Raw genomic sequence first — 17,594 nt, forward strand, 5'->3', positions numbered from 1 at the left:
CAGACGCAGTGTAGTGAAGAGATGGAAAGGGAACAGAAAAAGAGGAGCAGCTAACAGATATTTTAGTTTCGGGCAGAAGTTTGGCAGAAACATTCTGGCCGGTGTTGGGCAGGGCCTGAACATCGCTGGCGTTCTTAGGCCCTGGGCTTGAATGTCATGCCTGTGCAGGACTTGACTGTGGTTGTACCCAAGAGAGATTCACAACCGTATCGGTTCCGTCAACCCGGATCAGGCATGTGGGATTCGCCTGCGTTTGTTCAATTTCTGTTTCACAAAATGGTCATTTTCTCTTGCATTCTTTTTGCTTCTGTTGAATAACGTTTTCGTGTTATTGTGAAATGATACACCCCTGATGAGTGGACTCTCACACCAATCACTTTGACTGCACAACCATTTGTTCACCATCATTTGCATGAGAAATGGAGTAACTGGTAATATAACTTTTGCTAATAACAGACGCCTTTTAATCATCATTAGGTATCGCTTCTGTGGGTTAAGTTTTTAATGAGGTATTCTCCAAAGTAATGTTTGTTTTGCTAAGAATTTCAGGCATTGAGAAGAGAATGTATACAGTGCTATAGTTTACCATATGTATCAGACACTATTTATCTCTGGAAATCTTGATACCCTGAGGAGTAATAGACCGGATTGGACCTGAATATTCCACTGTAAATTGTTCATTATTGGTTTCCAGACCATATTGACTGACTCTCTCCCTTTCTCTGTCTAGCGGGCATATACCCTGATTGTGGAGGCCTGGGACTGGGACAACTCAACCCGCAACAGTAAGTACAAGATTGCATAGGGGGATTCCAGCATTAAAATCTGAACAAATAAAATAGAAATGCATGTTATCTGAATGTCTATACCCCTAACATGAGCCACAAGAATGCGCCGGGTGTCCTGGAATTTATACCCTATTTTAAAATTTGCTCTAACAAATGACCATCTTCTATGTTTTTTTATGTCAAACTACTGGGCTCAGGTCAGTTGGGGCTGTGCAATTTGCTCATTGTTGCTAGAAAGCAGCTCCTCAGACAATTGTTTTGCTACCTGCCTATATATACTCCACGGAATTTAGCACACTTGAATAATGATACACTGTGTATGAATGTAAACTGTCAATTTGCTATTTGCGAAACATTATATTTGTCCAAATACAACTAAATTATGTATTTTCATTCTTAGTGTTTTTTCAGTGCATCTTTGCCACTACACTCCAAATTATGTTGGCAACAAGTTGCAGTGATTTTGTTCAAATTAGTTATTATAGTAACTGAATATTATTTGTTTGTTTTGAGTAGACATGGTCTCCTTATTTTTTATAAGGGTTGTATTAACTGTAGAAATCTTAGGGAAATCCACAATTTTGAGTTTAATTATGGAAGTAAAGCTCCCATTTGCCTTTTGCCACTAGTAACAGAGGAAGAGAAACTGGTAACGAGAGGATGGAGGAATTTGACGTGAGAGGTGTGCATGCTTAATGGGAGTGTTTTTCTTCAATGGCTCATGCTGATGAATAATTATAAGAATTTCCTATTTCATCCATTTCTCTTAGTCTGTCAGTCCACAAAATGGGTTGTAATTTACTTGAAGTTCAGACGGTGTGTCATTATTGCAGATTTTGGCTTTCTGGGTGGCTAGCTGCTGGCTAATCAGCTTGGCAGCTGCTGTGCTAGCCCTTTAGCCCCGTGCTGATATCGCCATGCTAGAATGGTTGCCAAACTGTAAAGTACTGTGGCGTCCTCATTAACTCTGCAGCAGCTCAGCTGTGTGTGTGTGGGGTTTGTGTCTGCCTGTCTATCGCCTTCGGCAGAACCCGCAGTACCTTTTAGTACTGACTTGGTACATCCAAAGATATTCTGTGAAACTGGCTTTAAACACAGGGCATGCTATTTTTAAATGTCACTGAGACGCAAGCTCACTAATAGGGTTGATTGATATCTGCAACAATTGTAATGGCCATTTTCTGGTGAACTGTTGGAATCATGAATATAATTACTGCGGGCTCCTGAATAGCTCCGCAGTAAAGTCACTGCTTTGCTGTTAACTGTCATTGGGTTTGAATCCTGCTCTCAAATTAGCCCACGGGAACCATGTTGGGTGGCGCAATTGGCCTACACCATCTGGGTTTGGGGGTTACGTAACAGAATATGGTTGACTTGCCTTGTCACGCTTTCGCAACTCCTTTTTGTGGCTTGGGCACCTGTAAGGTCAATCAAGGTGGAAGAACACGCATCTCCTGGAATTTGAGCAATGAGGCTGGGCCTCAATCACAAAACCGGGGAGGAGTTTGTGGCAAAGTGTCATGCAGCACAAAGAACTTGGACAAAGTGAAGGGGTCTGAATAATTTCCAGTGTAGTCTGTAGTCACCCTATTATACAGTACTAAAAGTATTTGGAGTAAAGTTATTTACAGTAAAGTAGTAAAGCCTCTACTACTGCCATTTTCAGTTCCTGCTTGTTTTGAAAAAGGTATTCTTACCGCCTATTATATCGGCTCATGGGCCAGATCTGACCCCGGGCCATTGTCGTCGTCGTCCCGCGATAGACTATGTGACGACCAGAGGCCCAGTAATGTTTTCCATCTGTGTATGTGTCTCCAGCATTGTGTCTTTTAGTGGGCTCAAATGGCTGTTTGCGCTGTTGTTTATCAAGCAGGATGTGTTGTGGCCGTCCCTGTGTTTAGACACTGAACAGCAAGGGCTGGGATTGCCATTGTTCTCTATCTGGAAGCATTCAGGTTATTTCTGTTACTGGTGCTTAATTTGTCTGACATTGTTCTGTGTGTCTGTGTGTCTGTGTGTCTGTGTGTCTGTGTGTCTGTGTGTCTGTGTGTCTGTGTGTGTGTGTGTGTTGCAAAGACCCTTAAGGAAGGGGAGGGGGGGCGCTGGAGCATTTGGGGCAGAGGAAATTGCAAGCTGCCTATTTCCCCTGCGTTTGTTTCTCATCTCTGTTTCTCCTGTGATACAGAATGCTTTCTTTGTATCAGGTAAGAATAAGGTAGATGACTGCTCCAAATTGTGTGAAGGAGGTAGGAAAATAGTTTTTGAAGTGTGTGAGGGCGATTTATATACACTTTGACATACTTTCTCAGTATCTAGTATCAGACGTTTAAGGTATCCTGAAAGTATGTTTTTTGAACAGGGCTCAACCCATGGACTGTCTTTTTCCCGCCACCTGCTATAGGCTGGCCAGTTACTAGATATGATTAGACCTCTGACCTGCTTAATATTTTTCAACCTTGAATTTGTATGTTACGTTTCGTCTTAAGTCTTTGATGTACAGTTGTTTCAGAGTGGTTGCGTCTGGAGCCCTGGCAGTGGTTTCGGAGTGCCATTACTTCTAATGTTGGTTATTATTAATTTAGAGCCAGGATAAGTCATTCTAATCAATCAGACTGAAAACTGACCACCGCTTCGCCCCGATCCTCCACCCCTAGCGTCTTCTGTCAATAAACTGAAACCTTGTTTTTAATTTTCCTCCCAGATGACAACGAGCTGCTGATCGAGCGGAGCATCCACACCGGAATGATCAGCCCCGGCGACCCATGGCAGGCCATCCAACATTACGGGCCTGTGGCGCGCCTGGAGTACCGCATCCGTGTTCGGTGCGACGAGAACTACTACGGCAGCAAGTGCAACAAGCAGTGCCGGCCACGCGACGACTACTTCGGCCACTACAGCTGCGAGCAGTCGGGCAACCGCGTGTGCCTGGAAGGCTGGATGGGTGAAGACTGCCGGAAGGGTGAGTTGGCAATCTTTGCCCGTCGGCGTGTGTTCTCAGTTCAGCCCGGGGGGGGGAGGGGCTAGGTCACGCCACATTAATACCTCATTTCAGTTCGGCAAGGTTATGTGGGTACTGGGCGTGCTAATGGCTCTGTGCGCTTTAGTTTGAGTAGTGCACGTATTGAATTTGAAATGAAACAATGACTAAGAGGTTAACGTGCAGACTAGCAGCTTTGTTTCATTGTGAAGGAATCGCGTGCTTCTGCTACTGATACATACAATGTAGTTTGATACATACAATGCAGCAGTGCATTCCCCCCTAAAATCAATATTATCCATAAGATTACCTTTCTGCCTTAGAAATGGGGGGAAAAAAGCAGAGGTTTGTTAGCATTTTGGTTTGTCATTTGGATTCATCACTATTAGACAAATTCAGTAGATTACATGTTGTCTTCGAGAAAAAAAAAAAATCGTATTCAGGTGTAGGTGACCATTTTGTCTTGCAGTTGTTATGCGTTTGGCCTGGTTGTGATTGTAAATGATAGTAGGTTCTCAATTAGATTTGGGTCTGGTTAAATACCGGTGCTAAAATAAAAGGAACTACCTTTTAAAAACTGATTTGTTTTAAGACCCAACAACTGAAGTAATGACATGATCTTGGGCGTGAACAGAATGCGTCAGTAATTAAATGTTTTCCAAACTACTGCAGACGTAGACACAGACACTGCTGATAATAGTAATATTGCAGACCGATCCATGTTGTGCTTTAACCCTAAACTGACACAGCTGATTCTAGAGGTGTAACCGTACACAGAGTGTCTGTTTACTGGGACCTCAGCTGGTTTGTACTGGGAACCTGAGTGTATAAACATATATGCATGTAAAATATAGGACTAGGCCTTAATGTCATTTCTAAGCTGTGTTGTTTGCTTCATGAGAAAAACATATGGAGGGTTTTCAGTTAACGCAATCCTGTGCACGTGTTAAAATATTTAAATTGTGCATTTCAAACTATAATTTTGTGCCACAGCTGGCGTGAACCATTTCCAAAGTTCTTAATATGAGAATACAATTGCTGAGGTCTGTATAGGATTGGATGAACTCCCTCATTTAAATCTTCATTTTGGTGACATTTTAGCTTACAAGGTCGCCAATAGACAGTGTTGAGGGAAAAGTTTTAGCCTATAACGCCACTTCTCAACATATGTTGACATATTTCCAGTATGGCAACACCTAATTCCTACCCCTGTAGTAAGACCGAAACACAAAGAAACAACAACTTTGTCTCTCCTGTATTTAAGCAACTTTTCCCATCTCATCCTGACTGGGCCAAAGAAAATACAAGAGCAGTTGTAAGTTCATGCAGATTTCAAGAAAAAGCTCAAGCCACATTATGAAATTCCCCATTTCAGGAAACCTGTGGTCCCCAATATATGTAGGTGAACACAAGTCAAAATGTGTCATTGAATGAACTTATTCTCCCTGTTTTGCTCTTACTACAGATTGACAGAACTTTAGGATTACAGTCAAACAGTGCCAGCCCATAGGCCCGCCCTCCGTATGAAAGTCAGAAGTACCCACATGGGGTGTGTTCATACTGCCAAACCAAGATTTTTAGTTGCAAAATGTTTGTTCTATTTTACAGAATCTCACTGAATGAAACAGGGAGGGACATGCCTTTTAATTAGTCTGTTTGAAATCTCTTTGATTACATGGCGTATTAACCTTTCCTGGATTAGTTTGGTATCTTTAGCGAAATGAGCCCAAAATAATCCTCAGTAATTGTTTGAATTAAATTTTCTGTCTTTATCAAAACCGAAGCTTAACCACTTTAGTGCACAGACCTTTCAAGGGGCATATGCTGAAAATAAGATTATTTCCAGAACAAACGTTGTTGGCTCACACAGAAAGACGCGTGCCCATAGGAGTTAGTGTTGCACACCTACTCGAAAAGGGCACTATAGCTTAAAGGGGAATGTGCTCTGAACAGGTTGAGCACTACCCGTGGACGGTCCTGGCGGTTGATGTACTGAACAATGGGTTAATTAACCTTTACAGCCCTATGTGATTCAATTACTCTAACATTTAATGCTATGATGAATCAGGTGTGTCTGGGTTAAAACATAGAGGTCACATTTTTGGTGCGGCTTGAGGAGTGGCTTAGGAAAGAATGGTGTATTGGATACATACACACACACACACACAAAACTCCAAGACCTCTGAAGTTGGTGAGGTTTCTGTTGATGAGTATGTCGTGGAAATGACCAGAAACAACAGAAACGTACATGCTGTATTAATAAAGGTTCAATTTGGGTATTCTGACTTCTTTTCATTTTTGGTCATTTCCACGACAAGGAACTGTAGACAAATAATTTTTAACTTGATTGTATGTAATCCTCCAACAGATTGTGGTATATGTTCTGTACATACCTATACAAAGTCCCCCTTGAACTTTGCATTTTGTCATATCAGTGCCTTGGATTCAGGACAAGTTAAATGTTAGAATACACAATACTGGAAAGTCTCCCCCCCACTGTCATAGCAAGTCTAACCTGTCTCTGTAGGCACCGTCTGTTCCTAGGTGCAGCTTTATTCACGTGTTGTAAAATGTCAAATCCAACTATTGCTGTCTCAGTCCCCTCCTTATTCACCATCTCCATTGCCCTCTCCCATCCTTTCTCACTCACAGCAATTTGCAAGCAAGGCTGCAACCTTTTACACGGAGACTGCTCAGTCCCAGGGGAATGCAAGTAAGTTCCTTTTTAACCTCTCTCCTTGTCTGAACTCGTTCAATCTTAGCTAAGCAATATGGACAGATTCATATTGGTTCACTGCTGTATGAACAAGTTGATGAGTGGGCTAATTTGTGAATAATATGTGAATATTTTTGATCGTCTCTTTTGTAGTTGTGCTCAACTATTGGACTAGTTCAATCATTCATTCATTAGGGCATGCATTGGACATGTCCCTTACTACTTTTTTGTCTGTTTTCTTCCATTGCATGCCTAATTAAACCGACCCAGGTGCAATGGTCTCTGTGAATGTGATGTTCTAAAGAGCCTTACTGGGCCTTACTCTTTTGCTATAACCTTATTTGTTAATGCTAATATATGACAAGAATACACAACGTGTTTCTACTAAAAAAAAATTCTATATAAGTTGTTTTACATACCAATAGAACAAATGGCTAACACCAAAACATTTTTTATTGAAAATTAAGCAAAGTTGTGGTCTCCAACTTTTGGATATCCAATTATAGATTTTTAACATTGGAGAAACAATTTTGTAGTTTTGATTATTACAAACATTAAGACAATACATGGTCAAATCTATAGACACCGGGAGCTGTTACTTAGTTGCACGGACTTTGGTTGAGAGAACTGCCAACATGTCTCTTATAGCCATTTGCCCCTGAAAATATCCAGTATTTGAGTGGAGCCCTCCACCAACTGCTGATTCTAGCTGTTGCCACTGGTTATGTGTGTGGTCTGAACACATGATGCCTTATGCAAACTAATGTGTATTCTTATTTTTAACACTTCTTAAACATGAGAAGATCCCACTGCTAACACACACACACACACATACACGTGTGTGTGTGTGTGTGTGTTATTTATTTTTTATTACCCTATCGTTATGGTTTGATTTGTAGATTTCAGCTTTAAGGCGCAAGCGGTTAAATGAAGGCTAGTGGTGGTTATAAGTTGTTAGGGACTTCTTTGCCAATCATGGCTTAGTTCCAAATCTACACCTAGACACTACCCCCTTGGCAAGAGTTGGAAAAGTATTAGTAATTCTATGGATTTCCTCCTACTCAGAAAGCAAGGTGTAATATTTACCCTTTTGCTGAAACCAAAATCCAATGATGTTCGGTCCGCACACTGCAATTGTTCAAGGTCTATAGCATAGGTCTTCAATCCTCTCTTGGGACCCCTCGGCCATCTCACTGTTTAGTTTTAGCCCTGAACTAGCTCACCACAGGAAAGGGCTTGTTAATTAGTTAATAAGTTGATTCAGGTGTGCTAGCTCTGGGATACATCTAATAGATGGAATGGCTGGGGGGTCCCCAGGAGAGGGTTTAAGACCTATGGTCTGTAGAATAAAATTTGGAAATGAACAATGCAGATCCCTGGCTTTGCTCTATTGACCAGAGAGGCAGTGAGAGTAAAATGGTAATAGAGGAATTCTGTTGTCCGGGTTCTAAATTGCCTGTCAAATTGGACCCTCTAAGCCTTTCCACCTGGACCTCGTCTTTGGCTCAGGGAGAATAAAAAGAACAACAGCACGCTTGGTTTTATTTTTAGCAGCACATCTTCAGAATAGTGAACATCCTGTCAACGTGGGCTGAGCTCCTCGATGTATATAAAGTTCCAAGGAAGGCTGCATTCAGTCCCTGGACCTTTCCAGTGCATCCGCTCCTACCCTCCACCCCGCTCAACTCACTGGCCCCACAAGCCGGGGGCTTTTTCTGCTGCTTGGTCCCCTGTGAAGGAAGGATATGACCCAATGGGGGAAGTGACACCACATCTAAAATCCACTTCCCTTGCCTTCCCGATCCACTGAACCAATCCCCCCTGTTGTACGGGATGGACTGACTCACTTCCCTTCAGTCACTGGGCAAGGTGCATTGGTATGAGCAGGATTTAGGAGGTTGGGGAGGGTTCCTAACCCCACACCCGAAATCTGTGGGTTGAGTGAGCGGAGACCTCACGTCCTTGCTCTGTAACAACTAGTCCAAAGGAAAGGCCTCATTCTAGCTCGGTCTGAGTTGGCTTTTGTCAGGGCACCTCCCAGTGGGTCCTGAGAGCGCATGCAAATTAAGAGTGACAGGAGAATGTAATGACAGTCTGAATGCTTTACATGCATTCGTTTTGCATTGAAGCGATGTATTTGCTCAGTTAGACTTGCCTCAACATATTGTACAGTACTCTTTGAAGTTCACAGTTGGTTTTAACCTTGCAGTGCTTCTCGCCTACTAGTGGTATTATGCTGCCTCTGTCGGGCCCGCTTGAAATCAAAGTGCAACAGAGGCTCAGGTTCAACCCAACATGCCCCCAGAGCCAACGCATCTTTGTAATACTAGTAAATATGTATCCTGGCAACCCCAGGGGCTGAGTGTAAATATACATGACATCTCTCTTGGGCAGCCTAGTTGGCACTTTAAGAGTTTTGGGAAGAGATCTGATGAGGGCAGCGGGAAAGGGGGGGGTGGCGGGACAGTCTATTTTGGAAACCTCAAAGGAGTCATTAGAGGTGGGATTGGACTAGAGCCATTTTTGTAGGCTGGAGACATTCTCAGCCAAAGTGTGGGTCAGCATGGTTTGTTTTGGTGTTGCGCCTTGGTTTCTAGAACTGTAAATCACTTATATAAATAATAAGGCCATCAAATAATTTTGCTGGGTTTTTTTTGGGATAAAAGATTTACATAATTGAGAAATTATAATGTAATGCAAAAGAGGGTAATATACGTAAGGAAAGGGTCATACACTGGCAAACACTAACAACAAAGAAGCACATTTGTTTGAGTGAGTTGTTACACAAATGATAACAGTATGGACAGTCAACTTGGCAAAAATACCTTCAGGTAAGAACTGGTTTAAATGTGACCGGTTACAGACCAGAAAGGCTGTGGATGAGGCATGTCAGGCATGTACTCCAAGCACTGCTCACACTTGTGAACCGATTTCAGACCAAAAATATATTAGTGCAGCAATGGTACGCCAAACCCGAGGTATGGCACTTAGTGTGGTTTTGAGAGTCACGGAATGGTTTTGGTACCGTGCACAAATGTACTGTCATGAGTTAGGACAGATAATCCGTACTATGTCATGAGTTAGGACAGATAATCCGTACTATGTCATGAGTTAGGACAGATTTGTAACATTGCTCAAGCACCTTAAAATGTGCTAAAAACCACTATTCTCAACAAAAGCAGCTATGGCCGCATATATGCAGCTATACACCCATTGCGCTTGCCATTTGTGTATTTGTACTATTAGACTGATGACTAGAATTGCTTGAATTCAAATGGGAGACATATGGGTGTTTTTGTGTTGCTCCAGGGACATTGATGGTGGGGTGACATGGGTGTAGATTTGTCAACATGTTTGAGGTGTTAGCAGCTGCGTGGGCTCCTTTCGTCAAGCAGTGGAGACAAAGTTGATGTTTTATCAACACCTGTCTCCATAACTGTTGTAGTCTGGAATTCCAAAATGTTGACAAACTGTGGATTTAAACAGCTGGTTGGTACCACCACTCGCCAATGTAGATATAACTGTTCCTCCTCGAGATTGGATCACAAAAAACAGCTTATTAGGAAAACACGACTCTAGATTTCTGTCTTATTCCAATTTCTTGAAACAATAAACGTTATCAACACGAAACCAACTCTGTGTCCAGATGCCGGAACTCAGGTTGCTTAAGAAGATGGTTTTGATATCATTAAAATAATAGTTCTTTAATTCTGCCAATATTTTAATGAGCGTCCTATGCTTTTCCAACTTAAACTAATAGACCGTAATTGCTTATGCCTGTATTAATTAGCCAAATTTGCATAGTTAACGTTAACTGTAAAATAACTGTTAAAGCTGCAGGGACTAAACCAACATTGTTTTACATGATTTGGCTATCACAACTGTAAAGGGTATACTTTTAATGTAAACAAGCTCGCAAGCCTACCGCATTTACTTCTGTAAATGTTTTTTGTAGTTTTTGTAGTTTTTTGTAGTAGTCATTTCACAAAGTTCTATCAAGTCACTTGTCACTTAAGACCAGGGGAGATCAATTCATTCAAAACATGGTTGTCCCCCATGAATGATGCACCCCCGACATCAGCCAATCGGTGTATTTTGTAAATGCTGGATCTCTGATAAAATGCCTGATTCAGCCAAGTTTAGTCTAAATTGTACCAGTGCCTTGAGGTTGCATGGTACTCCCTGAGCATGTGCTGTCATCTCTTGAACAGAACACCACTATCCTTTACTGATTTTATATCCATTTGCAAGACCACACCCACATGAATGTATATTGGTCAATAGCGGACCCAAGTTCTAGGTTGGTCCACAAGTATTTCATTTCAAGTTTTTGTGCAGATCGTTCTTATTCAATACCTTGCAATAGATCCAACACCAGGCAAATTAACATGGTTTTGTAAATCCTGTGGCTGTGGCATCATTCACCCAAAGGTTTTCACAATTGCACATTGATCAGAAACAGCTGCTAGTGCTGCGCTTATGTAAGCATGACGTCAGTTCTACCTTACTGGGATTTTTATCATGTCCCTCCTATAGGAGCAGCACGCTAATCATGTGACTCCTACTGCCTTGTATGGCTAGTGGTAGTAATTCTTGTATTTGCATTGCTGGTTAACAGGATTCTTCTCAAGCCTCTCGTAGACAGTGAAGAAGCAGCATGCTTGGTATGTGTCTAGTAGAGTTATTGAGGTAGGGGCTGTGAGGGGATCAGCAGTTGGACATGGCGGTGTTACATTGGACTGAGGCTCTAAATAGCCCCAGCTGCTTGGAAACTGACAAGACAGCTAGCCTGACTGATGGCTCTGGATCCGAAAAACCACTGGCCTTGGAATAGCAGGGTGCTACTGTGTGCGATAATGATTGGCGTGGGCACTCTGACGCATTGCCACACACACGCCAGAGTGCCGCAACAACCCCCCTGGAAGTATTCTTAACCTCCAGTGACCTGGAATGTCAGCTTCTGCTAAGATTGATTGGAGCAAGGCCTTGAGATGGATGAATGGTGGTATAGAAGAGCCGTTTCAATTGTATTTTAGGATTTTTTTAAAACATGGTTACATTGCTGGCTGTAAAATGTTGTTTAAAAGGCAATATTTTTGCAATTCCGTCTGCCCTATTAGAAGGGTGCCATTATTTCAATATTTTTATTCTGGGGGAGCTGAGGCAGGGGTTCTGTCACACAAGCGTAACTCCCTATTAGAAGAGCTCACAGAGACATAAAGAAATGACAGAGCCAATCACATTGTCGCCAAAGATGTGCTTTAAACCACATGAAAAGAAACAAAACTGTTTTTGTTTTTTTTGTCTATATCATGCCGCCTGACTCTTAGCCAATCCACTCACATCCAACCAAGGCAGCCGAAAGGGGTCGGAGGTTGTGATTGGTAATATTGTCAAAAACCGGAACCTCACTGAAAAAGAAAATGGGTTTAAATATTCATATACTAACTGGGCTTGTCACATGTGAAATGCGTTTCTTTGGGGTCAGAATACATTTTTAATGTCATATCCTAGAAAAAAACATGACATGTGTAATCTATCCTCAGGTGCAGCTATGGCTGGCAAGGCCAGTTCTGTGATGAATGTGTCCCCTACCCTGGCTGTGTCCATGGGACCTGTGTCGTCCCCTGGCAGTGTAACTGTGAGCGTAACTGGGGAGGACTGCTGTGTGACAAAGGTAAGGCCTAGACATGTTTGCATACAGTGCGCATTTGTAATCACATGGTCATTTTGTGTGTGAAATCCTATCCCTTCAAAAAAAAATTGTCCAATCTAGATAGCTTACCATCTTTTTCTGTTAGGAATTTTGGTGTTGAAATGTGAAGACAATATACATTGTCCTGATATGAAAGTAACAGAAATGTGTTTAAACTAGCATGAAATTATTTTAACTAGCATGACTAGTTTGAGTGAATGAGAATGAAAATTGTCCAATAAAGACAGTGTAATTTCATGTTTTATATTAATAGTTAAAGCAGTTTAACATTTATAAACATTTTTACATTACTTTAGTAGTCTTTTATTTCAGCCATTTTTGTCTGCAGACTATTCAGATCGCAACTGACTACAGAAGATTATGCAATTAATATTGATTCAATTATTTTAATTGTTTTCAGGACTACTAAACATACTTAAGACTGTTATTAGTGCATGTTGTCAGCCCCACAGCCAATAGGAGTTTGGTGTCTGGTTCTTATTGGAGTGGCCCCAGGAACACCTGATCTCCCTTGGCCCTCTGTCACTGAATGCTCTCTGGGATGAGAAGAGACCCAGAATTCCCTAGTGGGGCCTGTTATCTGTTTATTTATTTAGGAACAGAACAGCCTCATGGTTCTATACTGTATGTAGTCCCACAGAAGTGAATAGGTTTTAGTGAACAATGGCACCCTGTTTTCTTTAATGTAGTAATATAGTATATATTTTGACAGTAAAATCCACGGAATTACACACGAGAAGGACCTTCTGTAAGATTAATACCTAATAAAATGTAGAAATATGCCAATAAATTTTTTTTGAAAGCCAAGAAATAATCAGCACAATCTTATTTGTCTTCAAGCAATATCTCCAGCCCAGCTCTAAGGCTCATGAAGTGTGCAAGGCCTTCAAGCCTGAGCATCTTATTTCCCTTCTTTACGGGAAGAAATGTGAAAGCAGAAGGCACTACAGAAGCTATGCGTATCAAATACTGACCAATACTGAGTTCTTGTGCTATAAGTAATTTAACTTTCAAAATCAAAGACAGCCTGCATTCCTGTAGCGAGAGGCAAACATACAGTAGGCAGACTTGTATCATACTATTAAACTCTTTTAAATTCTATAAAGAAGCTTATGTTGGTTAAGATAACCAAGCAAAGGCTAGAGGAATAGAAGGCTTGTGACTGGTTAGCTGGGAGGAAGCAAGAGAATCGTCTGTGATATGTGTATGACTGGAGACAGAGCCAGAGCAGATCCTGCCTGCCCAGACTCCTACGCAGCTCACCAGCTGTTGTAAGCGGAGTGTGGCGGGTGTAGTGTGAACCTCCCACTGCTGAACAGAACTGCTCTGATCATTCAGTGCCACCAATATTATTCATAATATCATTTTTATTACAAAAGTCTGAGACATTAAGAGGCAATTCCGAGTCACTGATCCTAAATCTAAAGTCTCGACATAGTTAAAAGTGAGACCGTAGTGCTGGATTCCGAGTAGTATGACTTGGCATTCTTAACCTGCGTTTGTTTGTCTGCGTCTGCCCAGATCTGAACTACTGTGGGAGACACCAGCCGTGCGTGAACGGAGGCACCTGCATGAACACTGAGCCGGATGAGTACCACTGCACCTGTCCAGATGGCTACTCTGGCAAGACCTGCGAGATAGGTTAGAAAGATGCCAAATACTGAATGCTACTAAAGTCCCAGCTCCGTTGCTACTTCCTACCCCCTTCCCATAGTTCCTAGCTCCAAGCTAGCAGCAGTATCACCTTGTGTCTCACAGATACTTTGGGTGGGCTTAAAGGCCCAGTTCCATTGTTCCATGCCCCCTTTCCCTGGCTGCTAGTTGCCATCTGTTTTCAAAGATACCCCATGCGGCCCGTCTTCCGTTTCAACCCCTTGAGGACTTTTCCCAGACGTGGACTGGTTCGTCCTGACACTTGTTAAATGGCGTGTTGATGTGTTCTCCAGCTGAGCACGCTTGTGTTTCCGACCCTTGTGCCAACGGTGGCACGTGCCGCCAGATCCTGTCCGGATTTGAGTGCCAATGCCCGCCGGGATGGGAGGGGCCCACCTGTGCCAGTGGTGAGAAACCTTTTGTTTTGTCTCATTTCTTATCGGATCCGTCTCACCTGAGACTTTCCCTTCCATTGTAGTGCTTGTATTTCCCTGTAAACCCTTGGAACGGGGTACCTGCCCATCTACCTGGCCCATGCCCCGTTCTGCCCCTACTACTTCTTTCTTTTAACCCCCTCCTCACCTCGTAGAAGGGCATTGCTGCTGTATAGTCTGTCTGTCTGTGTTCTTATTGGGGGCGCAGGATCATAGAGGATGGGATTAGACACATGACTGATAACCATCAGGCAGAAGGCCCCAAGGGGTTGGGGGGATTTGCATAATTGTGGAAGTTGTTCTTGGTCTTACACACACTCCAACATGCACGCCTTGTGTGGCACTCAGAAAAGGTTGAAATCAACGCCATTTACACACACACACACACTCACACACACACACACACACACACACACACACACACACATGCACTTGTTCTGTCACTCTCCAGCAATGATTCCCTTTGACTTTCATACACAATCCAGCATCTGCCACATTTGTTGTCACTCTAGTAACCAGTGACTCCTTATTGGGGTTTGACCTAGAAATAGTGTGACGGTAATATTCTTAAAGTGCTGTGTGTGCTTGTGTATTTTTCATAATGCCTGAACCCGAAGTGTAAGGATAGGGCTTCAACAGCAGCTAATCTGCCGGGCCCTGGATTACGCCAGCCACTAATCGGGTTATGCTGCCATGACTGTCGTCTTCTCTCTCTTGCTTTCTCTTTCTTCCTCTCCCTTTCTCTTTTCTTCCCCTGCATCTGTGACTCCCCGTAACCACCTCATTCAGCTCTCCCACGCGTTTCCACGCTCTTTCTGGCACGCGTCTCTCACAACACGTGCACGCACACGCTTGCTCTATCTCTCACAGACATGCGCAGGCATACACTCGCTTTATCTCTCTCACACACGCGCCTTGGCGTGCCCGCACTCGCTCTCTTTCTCACTCACGCACTTAGGCACTCAAAGTTGCTTTGCTATGTTTTTTTTTTTTTTTACACGATCGTTTCCGGAATTAAATCAATAACCTTGTTTTTACAGCACTAATCAAACCACACGACACACGCTGTTCATAGAAAATATTTGTGACTGAGTACTTTGACTGGGGGGTGTTTTGTGAATTTGGCGTGTTTTTCTGGTTTTACTTAGACATGGACGAATGTGCATCCAGCCCTTGTGCCCATGGTGGGACATGCATTGATTTGGACAACGGGTTTGAGTGTCTGTGCTCGCCAGAGTGGGGAGGGAAGACCTGTCAGATTGGTAAGACCACCAGATCACTCACTCTCCCTCCCTTTCATTCTCACACACTCTCAAGGGCAAAACAAAGATCAAAGATCGAGCTATTCAATACCCAGCTGAAAAGCGTGCTCGACAGATAGGCGTTTGACGGCACTACGTGGGGGAAGAATACATTGGCTCATTGGATACAGAGGTGTTTTTCAGCAGCTCGGGCTGTATGGCAGAATAACGTGTCACAAAACGCTAAATGTTGCCCAGTCTCGTGTGTGGACTGTCTTGCTTGTGCAGTATCTGCATTGCAGCAGACTTGAGACCCTTTTGTAATTTTTTATATTAATTCAAAATGAGAGCGGGTGTGTTATGTCCAATCATTTGAAGATGAGATGATAAAAAGAGTTTCCGCTTTGAAACCTCTATCTGTTGCCAGGGTCTAATGTCTGAAGTTCCTTCTCCTTACCAGGTATTGCTATAATATGTGAGCATAGAGTTAGATGTGAAAATCAACAGGATCTCACTCCTCTAACATTAGGTAATGTCCTTTTCACAGGCTTTTGTAGGCGTACGGAAGGTGTAGAGATGATGATTATCTTTCTTACATAAAGGAGCATTAATCAGTTACTGTTTAAAGCGTTTTTGTGGTTTTTGACAGCCTTTAAACTCACTTCTTGTACCGACCACTAATATTAAGTGATTTGGGCCAGCTATCCCCTTAAGTACAACTTTTCGTTGATCAGTGGGATAGTACATTTCTGTGAAAATTAGCAATTTTTACATCTGCCATATTACTGGAAATACAGTCATGCCCAATCAAATTGCTCCCAGCGACATAGCAGGAATGAAATGTGTGCCTCCAACCAAATACAAATAATCAATGGTATTGTGTGTGCGTGCGAGCATGCATTTCCTTCCTCCCCATTGAGCCTGCATGTTTGTGCACATGCTCTTCCTTCCAGCCCATTGATTCTGCATGACTCATGTGGTCATTCTTCCACTGGGCCGCTCAGATGGCTACTGCCTGAAACACAATCCGGTTGCCTTCCGAGTACAGCAATATACACCGGAAACCGTTAGTCTCTGACCTCAGTGAAGCCTGTCATGAGCGCTGTTGTCATTTACCAGAGTCATGCTTCGTTTTTTACATCTTTTAAAAAATATATTTTTTTTATTTACATGTATTTGTTTTTTAAACCCTAATTTGCTCAAGTGTACCATGCTATGAGGCAGATTATGAACACTAAACAAGTTTGGATAGGGGTGGGCGCCTGAAACCCTGCCTGTGGTCTCCCCTTACAGGGCTGTAGCTGTAAGCCCTGGTCTCCCCTTACTATGTGGCCATTGGAAGTCAGGTTTCAGAGGAGACAGGTGTGCAAGTGGACTGGTCTTATTCCCCCAGGGACGGCCCCCTACTGAATATTTAATGACCGCCAGGGCTTCTCTTTATTTTATTTTTTTGGACAGGGGGTTCAAAAAGATCAGGGTCTCGGGTGTCACCTGCTGTTTTTGATAAGAAAGGCCAAACCAAATTAGATGGATGGAGTTGAGGACCGCTAGAGGAAGAGGGAGTGGTCTGCAGATCTGTCAAACCCCTTCAGCTAGACCCTGCAGTAGATCTAGAGAATTGGATTGCTTCCAGCAATTGGGTAATAAAAAAACTTGCTGTCCAATAGGCTGGGTTGAGTTTCTACCATATTTGCCTTTCAGGTCTACATGAGAGCATAGGGTCGATAGAAGATTCAGGGAGTGCAACCTCTTCTTTTGTGACTTAAATGGCTGCCTGGGTTGTTCTGAATTATTTTATTTGAATTCCCGCCATGAGAGATATTAAAGCAAGAAAAACGGTAGATATTACAGACATGAGTATGAAAAGATTAAACCTGTTACAGCTAAGAGTATTTACCAGAGTATTTGCTTTACCATAGATTGTCGGTTTCTCCCAGTTTCAACACAGACGAGTTTGTTATAACTGGGAGAGACTGGCAAGGAAGGTATGTTTGTTATAACTGGAAGACACTGACAAGTAAAACATTGTTAATATATTTGGGTGAGATTGACCGGACTCTGTTGGTATT

At 42.6% G+C, this 17,594-nt stretch overlaps 1 protein-coding gene across 4 annotated transcripts in view; it reads left to right on the forward strand.

Moving 5' to 3' along the window:
* jag2b (jagged canonical Notch ligand 2b) overlaps positions 1-17,594 on the forward strand; it is a 51,949-nt gene that overhangs the window by 20,303 nt on the left and 14,052 nt on the right. For 3 of the 4 annotated variants that reach the window (XM_010882415.4, XM_010882416.4, XM_010882418.4), the window contains 7 exons: positions 731-785; positions 3,490-3,747; positions 6,418-6,478; positions 12,028-12,158; positions 13,719-13,838; positions 14,144-14,257; positions 15,433-15,546. In XM_010882415.4, the coding sequence (XP_010880717.2) occupies positions 731-785; positions 3,490-3,747; positions 6,418-6,478; positions 12,028-12,158; positions 13,719-13,838; positions 14,144-14,257; positions 15,433-15,546 (853 nt within the window). The remainder of the gene's footprint in view (positions 1-730; positions 786-3,489; positions 3,748-6,417; positions 6,479-12,027; positions 12,159-13,718; positions 13,839-14,143; positions 14,258-15,432; positions 15,547-17,594) is intronic. The other variant, XM_010882417.4, reaches the window with a different exon arrangement.

The sequence above is a fragment of the Esox lucius genome, chromosome 18 (genome assembly GCF_011004845.1).
Source record: "Esox lucius isolate fEsoLuc1 chromosome 18, fEsoLuc1.pri, whole genome shotgun sequence".
NCBI classification, from domain to species: domain Eukaryota; kingdom Metazoa; phylum Chordata; class Actinopteri; order Esociformes; family Esocidae; genus Esox; species Esox lucius.